General features: G+C 38.1%; 3 protein-coding genes and 1 pseudogene across 3 annotated transcripts; 3 read left to right on the top strand and 1 right to left on the bottom strand.

Annotated features, from left to right (window-relative positions):
• The first annotated feature begins 1,043 nt into the window (after positions 1-1,043).
• LOC137278182 (transcription termination factor, mitochondrial-like) lies at positions 1,044-2,991 on the top strand. Its single transcript, XM_067810375.1, has one exon. The coding sequence runs from the start codon at positions 1,107-1,109 to the stop codon at positions 2,274-2,276; it is 1,170 nt and encodes a 389-aa protein (XP_067666476.1). The 5' UTR covers positions 1,044-1,106; the 3' UTR covers positions 2,277-2,991.
• A 52-nt stretch (positions 2,992-3,043) lies between these two features.
• On the top strand, positions 3,044-3,697 carry LOC137278184 (uncharacterized). The gene has a single exon (XM_067810379.1). The coding sequence runs from the start codon at positions 3,044-3,046 to the stop codon at positions 3,695-3,697; it is 654 nt and encodes a 217-aa protein (XP_067666480.1).
• Positions 3,698-6,425: 2,728 nt separating this feature from the next.
• On the top strand, positions 6,426-9,257 carry LOC137278918 (uncharacterized; annotated as a pseudogene).
• Positions 9,258-10,396: 1,139 nt separating this feature from the next.
• LOC137276905 (uncharacterized) lies at positions 10,397-12,536 on the bottom strand. The gene is made up of 3 exons (XM_067808553.1): positions 12,391-12,536; positions 11,793-11,983; positions 10,397-11,493 (listed from the first exon to the last, which is right to left on the bottom strand). Exons 2-3 carry the CDS (start codon positions 11,858-11,860, stop codon positions 10,404-10,406), a joined length of 1,158 nt encoding a protein of 385 aa, XP_067664654.1. The 5' UTR covers positions 11,861-11,983; positions 12,391-12,536; the 3' UTR covers positions 10,397-10,403.
• Between the last annotated feature and the right edge of the window lie 2,507 nt (positions 12,537-15,043).

Here is a 15,043-nt window from a genome sequence, read left to right as displayed (position 1 = left end):
TATGCAAATCATGCTTTAGAAATACTTACCGTTTGGTAACGATAAGATTAAACATACTCATACAGTTAGACTATGAAAAGGTTGATACATATGAAATGTAGCAAAGGCACTCATCTCATGACAGCCTCAAATGCTGATTTCCATCTTGGATTTCAAAGTAGACAGGGAGTTGTCCCCCATTGCCAACAATGGCTAAATTGGGGCAACCAACCATTCATGGCCTGTTGACCACAGATTATGCAGTGATAAACGAGTGTCGGCCCTATCATTTGAAACTGGACTCTCCTATTTGAATGAAGGAAAAGAGGTATACTGAGGTGTAAAATGACTTTATTCATTTACTAATATTAAAAGATATTTACAGTCTTAAAGGTAAGAAATATTTGGAAGACTATTTCACCAGAATGATTGAGATATTTACATTTAACGCCCAGTAGATGTAGACAGAGTGTAAAAATTTTAGTATTTCCAATACAAGATTACTTAGAATATTTTAACAACTAATTCTTATTTACACAAGATTGTAATTAGAGAATCACCATTATGCATATTTTGCAAACAGGCATGAGAGTTTGTGTGGCCTCTACTGTTTGAGTAGTTGAGTTTTGTAAAGGGAGTGTGGGATGAATTGTCCTCATGGTTCGGGATATTGGGCGAAGAACAAATTGAATTTAAATCAGAAAATATATTATTTGGTTTTAAGGGTAAAACATCTGCCAAATAGTAAATAAGAATATTTACATTATGAGCAGAAAAGAAATTAAACCAAACTTTCACCAGATCAAAAGTGAGATTGAAAAATATACTACAAATCATGTAAATTTATTTATTATCAAGATCGCTACAGCCCTGGTCAGGCAGTTTCATTATAAGAATAGGGTTGCATTTTTTCCTTTTAATTAGTCAGCTTTGGTTTTGTTGGTGATTGGAAATGTAGGCGAATGGAGATGTAGGCGATAAGAGACCAAACCGACTGATGCCTAACTGCAGACCTGAATATATTCATAAGGTGCGTAAATTGATTACTTTTGCAGGTTGACTGTCATCCATCAGCAAGAGGACAATAGACATGCAGAGAGTCGCCCAAGGGTCCTGACTCTGCAACCATGGAAGTCATTTCAAGACAAATAAGCTATTCACTGAGATTTAGATGTCTAGCCCTCAACAGTTTCCTAACTATCCAGCCAAGGCTATTGAGACAGACGTCTAGGTTGTTACCAAAGTGTACGGTTGAATCCTCTCAGAGTGATTCAGAGTCAGTTAATCAGTCTGAACTGGAGTACAGGGCCTCCTTCTTGTCAAAACATTTTTACCTACCTCAGAAGGTAATGGAAGATTTCTTGAAGTCAAATTTTCAAGTTTTCTCCATGAGCAGGAACAAGTTTCAGTCTTGTTCTTTGCTTCTTTCATCCTATGGCATAACAGCAAAAGAAATGTTCACTTACCCAACAGTATTCAGATGCAGCGTTTCCACACTTGGAAAGCGCATGGAGTCAATGCAGAGATCAGGAATGCAACCAAAGCTGAGTCTTGTCACCTTGTCATCATCAAAGTTCAAGGCACGCATGACTAGACTGCAGGTTGATAAAGATGCTGAACTGGAGTTGAAAGATCATGAAACTTTGTTAAGCAAATTGTTAGTGTGTTCACCTGAAGAAGCGGCAGCAGCCCTCAAGGACCGGGGCTGGTTCAGAAAATCAAGGCTCCTCACATTAAAGAAGAATATTCAAATCTTGAAAAATTATGGAGTGCCAAGTGAAGCAATACTGGAACGTCTTTATGTTCTCATTAATTCTCATAAAACTTTAGAAGAACAGTTGACAATTTTGAAAAGGGAAGGAGTGTTCTACCCTGACTACCCCAAAGCTTTCATGACACTACTTCAGTCAGACAGTGGTGACTTCCAAAAATGCCTTAACAGCCTTTTGGTGGATCGAGAGATCCTTCGGGAGGCTAACTGCAATGATAAGGCCGAGTATATTGTAAAACGTCTTGAGTGTACCACTGAAGGTTTAAACTATATGCTCCGACAGTACAGACGCCTCCTCACCATCAATGTACCAAAATTGAAACAAAATTTGGACTTCCTCTTGAATGTCTGTAAATTAAAATCATCAGACATTATGAATAATGCCCTGGTACTAGGTTTCGGGAACAATACATTACAGGAGAGACACAAACTTCTGGTTGATGAACAAATTCCTGTGACTGCAGCAATCCTGAAAATGAGCAAGAGAAGGTTCCAGCAATATGTTGACCAGTATTACATTAAATGATTACATGTTCTCAGTCTCTTGCGACTTTATTTTAGGTTTCACCTTTAGTTTAAATAGTATTTAGATGCACATTTTGGTATGATTTGCCAGGTTTTTGCTGTCGATGACACACACAGGTTTCTGAACTATTTCATCTTGAAACCCTTGAAAACTAGCCACATAAACTAACTGTGTACACAGAAAATGCATTCAGAATTGGAATGCAAAACAGCAAAGACAAAATGATGCAGACACTTTGTAAGTGTGCTGTTGTCTCGATGACGTGTCAGAATGGGTCGTATAACAGGGCATTGTGGTCAAAATCCAAAACTGATATAAATGATTCCTGACAGTGTTGAGATGGACACGGTGCCATCCTGGAATGGTCTGGAACATGGTCACTGTCATACTGCCATCTGGAATCAGTTTTGGAGAAGAGTCACTCAAATCCATCTGTCCTGTCTTTGCACAGTTATTCGGAGACACCCAGAACATGGGTGGACAGTGATGTCATTCGTGTTTTGATAACATCTGACCAATGTAGATATCATGTTGCCATGGCATTGGGAATGTGCTGCCACCTATTGCTCACTTATTCCTGCTCTAACCATTTGAATGGATTCATGATGCTGAGAATGTGTTAATCTTGGCGTGATGTACATGCGACTTCTCATATGTATTTGTGAACTCTATATTTTGGAGTTAGTTTTAGCTTACTTGCCGAGGGGAAGTAACTCTCATTACGAACCACAACTTCCTGTCGTCTGCCTGCACCGCGACGTCTAAAAATGTTCCATTTTGAAAATGAAAATCAGAACAACTTCAACTTGCCATCTGGAGACGATGAAATTTCTGGAAACGGGTTGTCATTTTTGGATGACGAGGTAAATCAAACAGACAATAACTCAACACGAAAGCGAAAGGTGGATGAAGAAGGATTCGTCCATCCGACAACACCAGACATACCTAAATCGTCTATACGATATGGGCTCCCCTCAAAGCCTTTTGGGTTTGAAAAGCTTATAAACAATAGTCAGGACATACCTGCTGAAGGCGGAGATAGACAGAAGGCCGATTTTGTTGAAATCGGTGGAGAAAATAGTAAGAGGCGCGAAGAAGGTGAAACGGTGATTTCATCGGAGCGTACAAACGCTCCCGTGGACGATTACGACAAGACTTCTGAATCTCACAGTGGAGTTGACAAACTGACAAAGCATGATAAAGTTTCTGAACTCATCAAAGAGTTATCTGCAGATGCAAGGATGGTTACTATGCAGTTTGCCGAAATGTTGGAGGACAGTGAAAACTATGAGACGTTTTGTGTATCTCAGCTTGATCAGCTAATTTCAGATGCAATTAGACTGGAGGAAACACTGAAGAACCAGAAAGATGTTCTTCGCCAAAGACTTGGTTTCATTTCCAGAACACTACAAGAAATGTAGTTTAAATGCTTTGCACTGTGCACAAGTTAGGAAGTTTTTGAAAAATATTGAATTACAACTGAGCGATCAGTTATAACGTATATTTGTGTAAGATTATAATTTCTCGGTGACTACATTTTATTATCCTTGCCAGCTACTTCTCAGACCACTATGTTGTGAAGTTTCGTTTGCTGTGTTGTGTTAAAGTTCGACATGAGGTTGCTCGTTTTGAAATTAAACCTATTTTTCTTCCTGATCATTTCGCTGTCTTTGCGTTTATGATTGGCTTTTGTGATAGTTAAATACTGGTGTAAGTTACCTAGACAATGGTTTGCGAACTATGATAACCAAGAATCTTTGTGCGTAAATGTATACAGTGAAGCCTCGTTAATCCGGATGGTTGTGTTTTTCAGCAAATTCGTCCGGATTGCGAATCATTCAGACATCTGAATGAAGACCCGCGTTTCAGCAAGGGTTGCTTCCCTTTACTATTACAAAAAGACACGACTCTTGATAAATCAAAGAACAAAATAATTTAATGTGTGTAAAGCTTATAAAATGATCAATAGCAAGCATAACAATAAATGAATTAAAGACATTGCAAAGTCTTTTCGTAGGTGTTTATGTTTGTTTGTTTGTTCCGAGTTCCGAGTGACATCTCAGTTCTCATTGTCTGAAAATACATGTACATGGCTCAAAAGCAGACCGATGAATATTGCAAACTCGAAACCGGAGCACCTTTACAATGCAGCAGCACAACTCAAGAGGACATAAGGGTTAGGTTAACCAAACCTACAATTTCGTGAAAGAGTATAATGACTTGTTTTTAAATTTTGTGGCGCTGTATTCTAAAGGTACACCTTGAAAACTAATAAACATGCAGTACTCACCGAAACGCTTATAATCAAAACATCAGACACGCCGTGAGTGTTATTTTTTCCCTGATTTTATATCCGAAATAAATTGTTTAAGAAATTATCATTAACATTTTGACAGTTACTTGTTTCGAGGGAGAAGTGCGAATAGAGGAACAAAATGTCTAGATGTTCAGTTTGTTCTATTATGATCAGTGTTTTGTTCACTATTATATGTTTATTATCCCCCGCAACGACGAAATTACGTCCGTGCGTTCATCAAACTTTGTTCGAAGCAGATCTTCAAAACTATCCATGATAGCTTAACTTGGTACACATGTCAAGCATAATCCCCAGATATGAATTTGATTTCTTTTTCCAGTTTCCACGGAAACATACTTAGGGTTTGACTATGACTGATGATGAATGAGGATATCATCTTATCAAGAGCTGATCTTCCAAGCTGCACATGATCGCTTCATCAACCTTGGTACATTTATCATGCATGATCAATAGGTGTGCATTTTGGCATTAGATCCAGATGTGAATTTATTTTTTGCGGTTTCCATCGAAACATGACTTCGACTGTGTGATTGAGGATGCCATCTGTGCCGAGCAGATCTCCCACACTTTAGCGTTATCAAACTTCGTACTTCGTTGACCATGCTCCCTAGATGTGCCTTTTGGGGGTTACACCAGTGTGTGGATTCTATTTATTTAGTTTTTTGTGTTTCCATGGCAACAAGTTTGACTTTGACTGAAATTAGTTATGCTCTTTTAAGGAGCAGAACTTTAAAAACCGCTCACTATTTCTTCACTGGTGCCATTTGGTGGGTCTGTATTTCTGAACAAAATATCTTGCGTTTCCATGGCAACAAGTTCGAGCTCGACTGAATTTGTTGGTAGTGTTCTTTTCCCGAGCAGAACTGTGAAACCTTACAATACACTCCTTCCACTGAGCCATGGGCACACCAAAACATTGTAATCATGACTAGTAGACATAAGACTTTGTCTTCTTGTTTCATGCTTTCTGACTTCAGGGCAAATGTCAGTTTAATGTCATAATTGGTCGTTTGAAAAAGGATGACTCTTTGTTAACAATGCGTAACCAACTACAACATGGAGTCGTGCACTCCCTTTCTTTGTATACTCGTCTGAAATGAATTGAACGAGCTTTTTTATAAAAAAAAAACTGAAGACAAGGTCGTGTTGAATTATATTGTAACACCCTTGGGGTGCACGTTTGAAAACAAATAACACAAGGAGACGATGAAGCAGAGTAGGAGAGTTTGCAATGATGCATGCAAACTTTCTGTTTACTTTTTTGTTATAACGGCAACAATGCCAATGCAACGTTTGGTAACCATGTGATAAAATTAATGATGCCAATAAAATCCTCAGTTCTGATCAGACTCTAGTTTGCCTATAGATTGGCTTAATGACAAGGCTCAGTCCCCAAGGAAAATAATGGTTATTATGCTACATTGTATTTCGACTCAAATTGTATCTTGCAGAAATGATACTGTATATATAATGTTACCAAGTGATTGCAAATTTGACTTAAAAATATATACCTAGTGATAGTCAGGATAATAAATGCAAGTTGGTAGGGATGCCAGGTGAAGGTCAGTTCAAATGACTTCTACAATCGGAATCTTAACCTTTGAACCAGTAATGAGTGGATGAATGGATGAGGACCAAGTGAATGAGTTGGCCAATAGTAATAGTAGTCACTTGTGAGTAATTGTAGTTGTGTTTGGCCCTAGACCGATGATCGTATTTATAGGCATCATCAGGAGTCATGTGACCTTTCTCAGCCAATCAGAACACAGGTTTGATGGCTTTCATACACAAAGCACTGCATAGGCAGTATAGACCATTCTTAATTTTTATGCATGTGACCTTTGACCGATATCAAAACGAGGTTATACCCGCGAAATCTGCGAATCGTGATGGCGACGAAATCTGGAAGCGATCTGACAGCTGTACCGTCTCTCACTTTTTCCTTCGTGGAGACTTATATTCAGATGAACAGCAGAAGTGCCGGTACTTCCCAACTGAACAAAGGCTTCAAATATTACAGTGAAGGTTTCATTTTCAATTTGCGAAGTAAGTTTCATTCATCAATTTCCATCTGTAAATGGTAACTATCGCACTGGCTGTCAATGTCATTATGTCATTGCCGATTTATGACTGAAGATGTTTTTATTTTCACATAACATGTTATCGTATAAATACGGAACACACGTTAATTATTATGATGTGCAACGCAGAAGCTCTTTTGGGACTTCTTTTAGTTAGATTAATGACATTTACAATGTTTACATGTTACTGTGACCTACATTCAAGCATGTCAATAATCAAGGTCGTAATTCTCAGATCATATTACGTTAAATTCATATAAAATTATTCCAAGTAATTTCTATTTTCTTGTCTTGTATCTTTTTTCACTTGTAATCGTTTTCTTGCAGCAACATGTGATGACACATCTTGTGTAATAACAGCTGGCTGTCACCGTTCCATGAAGAAAAATGAATCGCCACATAAAGTAACTGTAAGTTGGGTACATGATATTGTCTGGAAACAATGTGTGTGTGTGTGTGTGTGTGTGTGTGTGTGTGTGTGTGTGTGTGTGTGTGTGTGTGTGTGTGTGTGTGTGTGTGTGTGTGTGTGTGTGAGTGAGAGAATGCATATTTTGTTAAATGTCTCACTTGTGCTTATTAATTGTGATAGCCTAGTTGATTCATTTCATAAAAGTACATGTACTATTAAATGCAGGTCACCTTAGAGATCAGTCCAGTGGTCAGAGTGGTCAGTGCCAGCTGCAACTGTGCTATAGGTCAGAGCCAGTGCTGTGGTCATGTGACAGGTATGTCATGAGCCTATTTCTATCAGGGATGGCAATTTTCCACGGAAATCAGGTCCTCCTGTTTCCTTTCGTGTTCCATGTATAATATTAATATATGTCTGGGTATTTTTAACTCAGGATCTGATTCTGTCATTCCTATTGTTTGAAAATATGTTTTTTCTTCCACAGGTGTTTTATACCTGATGGCCCACTATAAGCAGCGAGGATTGAAGTCCATCCCACGGGATGTTGCCAAGACCTCCATGCCACAGACATGGCACATCCCTCGGCTGGATAAAATTGCCGGTATGTCTGTACCAGAGATAAAGGTGTCTGGTTACAAGAATGATGGAGAGGACCGGCCTGTGAAATCAACCCTCTACAACCCCATTAGGTCTGCCCTTGCACCGTTGGAACCGTTTTTGTCATCTCTCAAGTTAAATTATCCTGATTTGTCATTATTAACAACAGTTCCACAGACTGATGAGCCTGAACCACCTCTTGTAAGAACCAATTTTGGACTGTTTCTTAAGGGCAGTACCATCAGCCATCAACAGAAGTTATCTGGGAATTGTCTGATAAACATTGTAGATGGATTTTATCCTGACTTACCCCTTAGTGTTGGGCAGATTGGGGACAACAACTACAGCAATGTGCTGACAGCCAGCCAGACAACCCTGCTAGACTCCCTCAGTGTCAGTCAGGAGGATGCTGTGGAGATAGAGAGAGCCACCAGACTACAGGCACAGGACAAGAAGTGGGTGCGTCTCAGACATCACAGGGTCACAGCTTCCAAAGTTGGAGAAATTTCAAAGCGTAGGAAAGGTAAACACAGAAAAACCTTACTTACATCAGGTTTTCTGTCTTTAGTTTCATTAACAGAAAAGTTTTGACCCAAATCCCCAATGTGTGTAATATTTCAGAACCTGAGAAGTTTGCAGAGAGGCTGAGATCTTCTTCAAGGACCGTCCTCACAGAGGCAATGAGAGAGGGTGTTGCTAATGAACCTGTTGCAGTAGAGACATATGGGAAGGTAAACATTTCCAACTGATTAACTCATATGTGTTAATGGATCAACTAAAGTAATGTGCATGTGTACATGTACTTCAAATTGTATGTTAATATTTCAGATAAGGAGGCTAATATCAACATACATAATAATGAGGTGTACACGTATAGTGGTATTTAAAAATAGTGTGTTGATGTTTCAGGTAAAGGAGGGCAATGTGAATATATATCCCTGTGGGATTGTGATAAGTCCCAGAGCAGCATGGATGGCTGCTTCTCCAGACCGAAAGGTGCTAGACCCCAGGTCCAACCCTCCTTTTGGCCTACTGGAGGTGAAGTGTCCAGACCTGCGGAACAAGGACCTCCATGATCTGCCCTACCTCAGCCGGAAAGACAATGGCCAGCTTGCTCTTAAGATAACATCAAACTACTATCATCAGATCCAGATGCAGCTGGCAGTGACTGGTTTGAAGTGGTGTGATTTGTTTGTATGGTCTGAAAGGCAACACCATCTTGAGAGAATCGACTTTTGTCCTGAGAGTTGGCAAAGTGTGAAAGACAAGGCAGATAAATTCTACTTTGATTACATTCTCTCTTAGGGTCTGTATCACTCTGTTACCAGTCATTTCTCTGTCTATTTTAATTACCTATATAATCAGCATTATTCTCAACATCAAGACAGATGAAATTAGATCATGTTTAATGCATTCAGAAAAATACAATAAAGGTAAACCTCTTTCATTGTTTAATTGTGAGGTAAGCATGTCACATATACATAAGACATATTACCTTTTCATTTTGATATTGTAATTTATCCTTTTTGAAACAAAACCTTACAATAGTATGGTATGGGCTAAGGGGAGATAATCACAGTTCCAGGAAATAATTTTGTGCATTTGTACTGAAGCTGTTATGATACATTCGCATATTCGGCAAATTGAACCATAGCCTTTCATGAATTCAGTTCATTATTCAGTCCCCAGTACCAAATATGAATGATTTACATTTGTTTTAATGGAGCATGTTTTACTTGAGCCCTTATGTCTATTTTCAAAGTGAAATATGCAAAAATGTAATATGTACTAGCCTTGCAGAAGTGCAAGTTATGTTGGTTTGCAATTGTTGCACTTAGTACTGTGGATTATGTCAGATCACTGGTTATTACTACAACAGTTAGTATTGGGGTTCCGTATTATTCATTAATCACTTAATCAGGGCTACAGATAAGGAGCGTACAGGCGTAATGTACGCCTAAAACTCAATGACATACGACATAATATAAGATTTCAAGCGTATCATGTATGCACATAAATACCTTTCTATGTCAAACATAAATGAAGTTTAATGAAGTTTAAGATGAAAAGTTGTTTAATATTATAAATAACAAACTATTTCTCCGGCTTGGTGACTCAAAAATATACCAATACTCTTTCAAACGTCTCAGTACACTTCCACTTGCAGCATGAGGGGTAATTACACACACACACCGAAAAGTTTTCTAGAGCCCAGCTTAACTAAATTATTGCATTCATGAATAATAATTTGTTACCAAATAGTTGTGATACATGTCATATTCAGCACTTAGAGTATCCATTGCAATCCTTACTTTTACCATCTTCTGTTTCCATTACAATATACTGACACCTATAAGCCTATAAAATTTAATAGATCTGTATATTCAGAAATTTTACATTTTATGAATATTACATATTTCACCATTTGTCAAAAAAGTTTTCTTAAATTACTGCAGCACTGATTCAACGAAATGTAATTATGACATATTTTTAAGGTTTGAAAAAAGATATGTAAAACCACAGCATATCATCTGTAAGTACAAATTTCCGCTGTCACTATAGTTTCATTATGTGCACTGAATCTATTACAGACTGATGAAAACTAACACTGTACATAAATACTCTCTTATAGCATTAATGTAAATATGATGTATATTTTTTTATCTCATAAAAATAAATTGCACATTTCTATTAATGAACATGAACACTCAATCAGTTTTTATTCATTTCTTTTTTATCAATGGTCCTTGAAAACTTGAAGTAATGCAAGCTACAGTCCACAGCTGATTGATGCTGCCCAGCTCTGCAAGAGATATTGTAGAATCAAACAGGTGATTCTCTTTAACTCTTCTGATCAATCTTTCCACATGAATCCTAAGTGATGCAATGGACTGGGTCTCCTCTACTTCACTAGGTGTGAACTGCCCAGAGGAATACAGAAATGGAGGAATGTTAAGACCAACACCTCTCTCACTCAGTATACTGGCAATAGTAAAACCTTTGTCAGTCATAACACTGTCCCCTGGCTCCAGCAAATCTAGAATGCCAGACAATTTTGTTATTTCAACATCTGACATGACACCTGTGTATAGATTAGATACAAAGGTAATAGCACCATTTGGAGCAATGCCAATCAAGCCTTTCAGAGTGCAGGAGCTTTTGTAATGGGAATAAAACATGGAATTTAACACCAAAGCTGAGGGAATTTGGATCCTGAGCTCCGTACAGTCTAAAATGACTCTAGTAGATGGGTATGTTATCTGAAACTCAGGAGGCATGTATCTGTCTACTGTCACTCTGGAGGGCCAGATAGGAATTGATCCTAGAACAAAATACAGAAGATTTGACCAGGTGATAATTTTTCGACTAACAGTCGAAATGTGGCAATTAAAACGAACAGCAAGATCCTGCTCTGGTAAGCCAAGCCTCAGACGTACAAAAAACATGAACATTTCATCAATAAGGGCCATGTTTCTTGGCCTACCTGCAAGAGAAATGGCATTTGCACATGCGTAATACATACTGCACATATTGGAGGCACTTGGCTTTACAAATTCAAAAAACTGTCTGAACAATTTATAAGAACGAAATGATGTGTAGTACTGGATGAGATCATCATTTCCAGCGAATCTTTCTAATCCAAATCTCTCAATGGTGAGCTGTTGTTTTAACAAATCTTTCTCCTTCTCCAGGTCCAGAATTCTTTTTAGAAGAAGCTGTGTATCTGGCAGGCTGACATCTGTCTGGGTCTGAGCTGACAAACTGTCCTCCTCTTCTTCATGGGGGTCACAGTCTAACAGGGAGCTTGTAGGACTGGAAACATAAAGAATTTTACATACAGTGGAAATCAAGAAATGTGTGTGTGCATGTTAATGTGTTTGCTCATTTCTGAATATCATGAAACACAGACGTCCAATTAATGTTTCTTTCAAAGGAATCAATGATTATGATTATCAATGAGGTGTTGCAGATACTAATCAGATTTAATGCTTTAAAATTAAACAATGCTACTCCAAAAAACAGACTTTGGTTTGAAGAGCATTTGAACTGAAGTAGAGCTTAAAATAAGAATGCTTTCTTATCTACAAACATGTTTCTAACTTTAAACCGACCTTTCTGATGAATTTGGATTTTTCGGCATAAGTGGATGACGGATGGCTGGTGCTTTCCTCAACTTCATATTTTCCAAGTTCCAAGGAAATATGGATGGCACAGATCCTTGCTTGAGGGTCCTCCTTACTGGTGTGTACTTGTAGTCCTCGGGCCGGAAATGCTTCGAGCATACAACACTCTTCCTTGTTATCTAAATACAAGTGAATTTAAAATAAGCCCATTGCCATTATAAAAATTTATCAAAGCTATAAAAAGAAGCAAGTCTTTTTTCCGAATGGTTACAATAAATAGTTGTAACCTCGCGCACGCAACACACTTGCTTCTTTGAGTATATAATCATTGTTCTTGCGGTCTATCTGCCACTTTTTGAACTTTTTCAATTACAGCACCACACTGAGCAATCGTTACCATGTGTTGTTAATTAACTTAATTTATCGTTTAGGCACCATGACATGTTGTTAAGGAATAAATATTATTTTTCTGTTGTATGCGCTGCTTGACAGCTGCAGCTCCGATAGATTGATTGCAGTTTGAATTTGGCGCCTCAAATAACTCGAGATTTAATTCAGAAAATTCTGAATGAAAATTATAGCCTACCGTAAAGAAGGGTCCTTCGTCTCGTCGAATAGCAACTTTCCACCTCTTTCGAAGAGCTTCGGGCTTTGGAAACGTGTGAAATGACAGTGAACCGTCGTTTCGTGCAACGGATGTACACAGGTACACAACAATGGTCAGCAGCCATCGTTGCGGGTATAACCTCGTTTTGGAATCGGTCAAAGGTCACATGCATAAATATTAAGAATCGGCTATTGTTTCTAATACAAGTAAGTGATTACTAATTGTCCTGTTGTTGTCCTGTTTGTCCGAAATTGATTAGGACACAGTAGAAATAATTAGGACATCAAGACAATTTGTTATAATTAAATGGACAATATCTTTCTGTCAACGTAGCGTCAGCGGCCGCCATCTTGGTTGATGGTCAGTTCAAATGACAGGTGAAATGTACAAAATATTCAGTTTCCTTTATCAATTGGTGTTGTCCTCATGTGATAAAAAGTGTCCAAAAAGATTGAACATGATGGACATCTGTGTTTTGTGGTGACATTTGATATAACAAGAATAAGGGCAAGGATATAGTTAGACCAAGCGACTAGGAGGACATTTTGACAGACATCAAATGCATGCTACGTCAATACAAGTTGTCAATGTAACGTAGATGTGCCCTGTTTCCAGGAATTTATGTTGTCCTATGTGTCCTTAATTCGGACACTAACAAGATTGCTAAGATATTTGGTAAAAGCAAACAGAGAAAACAGACAGCAGAATGTCAAACTGTGCCATGAATGATTGGCGGCAATAAATGTCAAAACATGGAATGACTGTCATGTTTGAGGTACAAATGTGGGAAATACAGATTATATGTTGTCCTCTCTGTCTTAAAACAATGCATTTCTATCACAAAATTCAGAAAAATACCAGATAATGATTATGTGGCTTAGATATTAAAACGGACATTCAGTTTATAAACCATCACTCAACCTAACCTAAATGTTGACAGGTGACGGAAACCTGAGAAATGTCAAATTGATCAAATTCATTATTCACAGCAATCAAGCGTAATTTACATCAGTACCCATCATGGAAAACACTTAAAAACACTTCTGAACAAGGAAGTTATCAGAAAATCGCCATTAACTAGTGTCATAGGTCATTGTTTACATGGGTCACAAGTCAGACTTACTTTCTATAAATAGCCAGGGAGCAGGAGTCCCTGACAAACATTGTTGCTATCACCCACAATGCGCAATGATTCCAGACATAGAATAAAATACCAGTTAGATACACTAAATACATAAGCCTGTACAATAACTGTGAAGGATAAAACACCAGTAGTAAAATCCTGCATGAATATAAATAGCGTAGTAATTAACACGCAGTGGTAATTAGGTCATGTCTGACAAGTGCTGCTACCGCGAACGTTCAGTGCTAGATAAAACATAGATGTCAACAGTGGACATGCCCCCTTAAAGTGACACAAGTAAGTGAACTTCAGAACCAGGTAACTGTCTATGAAGTTGCCATCTTATTATTTACTTTAAAGTTAAAAATATGTATGGACCTTTGCTGGTAGATCATGATATAGCGAAAATAGGTGACATGTGTGATGGACAATGTTTACATTATGTTTTGGATACTTTTACTGTATTTGCTTAGATTCCATTACAATATGCTCTTATTCATGAATCGATCTTAAAGGTTTTAGAACGACGACCTCTCCGAAAATACCTCGATTTGGAATCCTTACTCAAAGATCAGGTAGTAGTAGTAGTAGTAGTAGTAGTAGTAGTAGTAGTAGTAGTAGTAGTAGAAGATGCTATTTAACTATTCATAGATAGGAGAATATAGTGAAAACAAAGTTTACGGATGTAGAAGTACATTGTTCACCCCTCTATAATCTAATGTATTTTCTTCTGGATATGAGGGGTAGCCCCCGTCTGAGGCTATACGAACTGCAGTTGCAATTGGCTGGGTATACCAGTTGTCACTCTTGAGTCCTTCACCACGTTCTCAACCACTGGTATTTCTCTACTGGGATGCACCTATATGTTGAAAAGACACCGTATTACTGAAATAATAACGTGTATGAACACTTTTAATCTTGGGACTTGCGTGTATTTTGCTCAAAGCGAATTTTTCAACATCATCAACCAGAAAGTATTTTTTCACTGACCGCCTAATATATCGGACAGGATACGTGAATTTGCTATTAGTCGAATACATTTCTGGGGTTTTAATAGTTCTTTCGCCACGGCAGGTTTCATTTCACTTCACTGGATTATAAAGCTGATTTCCTGTGGGCATAGACTTATAATTTGTTTGCTTTACCGATCATATGACCAAAACAGAATAACGACAGTCAAAACAAGCCTGTATTAATGACTTTGATGGTATGATTTGTCGAGTATGATTAAGCGTCCTCGTCCAGAACGTTGGCCACGTACAGAAATAATGAAATTATTGTCACATGGTGCAGCCTCTGCCTTGTTCTCTAACACGTGGTTTTGCTGCAGTACAGATATGAATCCAATAGTTAGACTGTCTTTGTAAAACTAGACTCTTAGTAGATGACAGTGTGAGGTATTCATTAAGAATCATGACGAACGATTTAAGTGAGCAACAGCTTTAGCTTGTGATACCTACATGACACATGCAATCAAACCGGTTTGGGATATTCCGGATTCAGTGGTGC

This window comes from Haliotis asinina, chromosome 3 (genome assembly GCF_037392515.1).
Source record: "Haliotis asinina isolate JCU_RB_2024 chromosome 3, JCU_Hal_asi_v2, whole genome shotgun sequence".
Classification (NCBI taxonomy): domain Eukaryota; kingdom Metazoa; phylum Mollusca; class Gastropoda; order Lepetellida; family Haliotidae; genus Haliotis; species Haliotis asinina.
The sequence above is the reverse complement of the archived record's forward strand: the minus strand, read 5'-3'. Positions and strand labels throughout refer to the sequence as shown.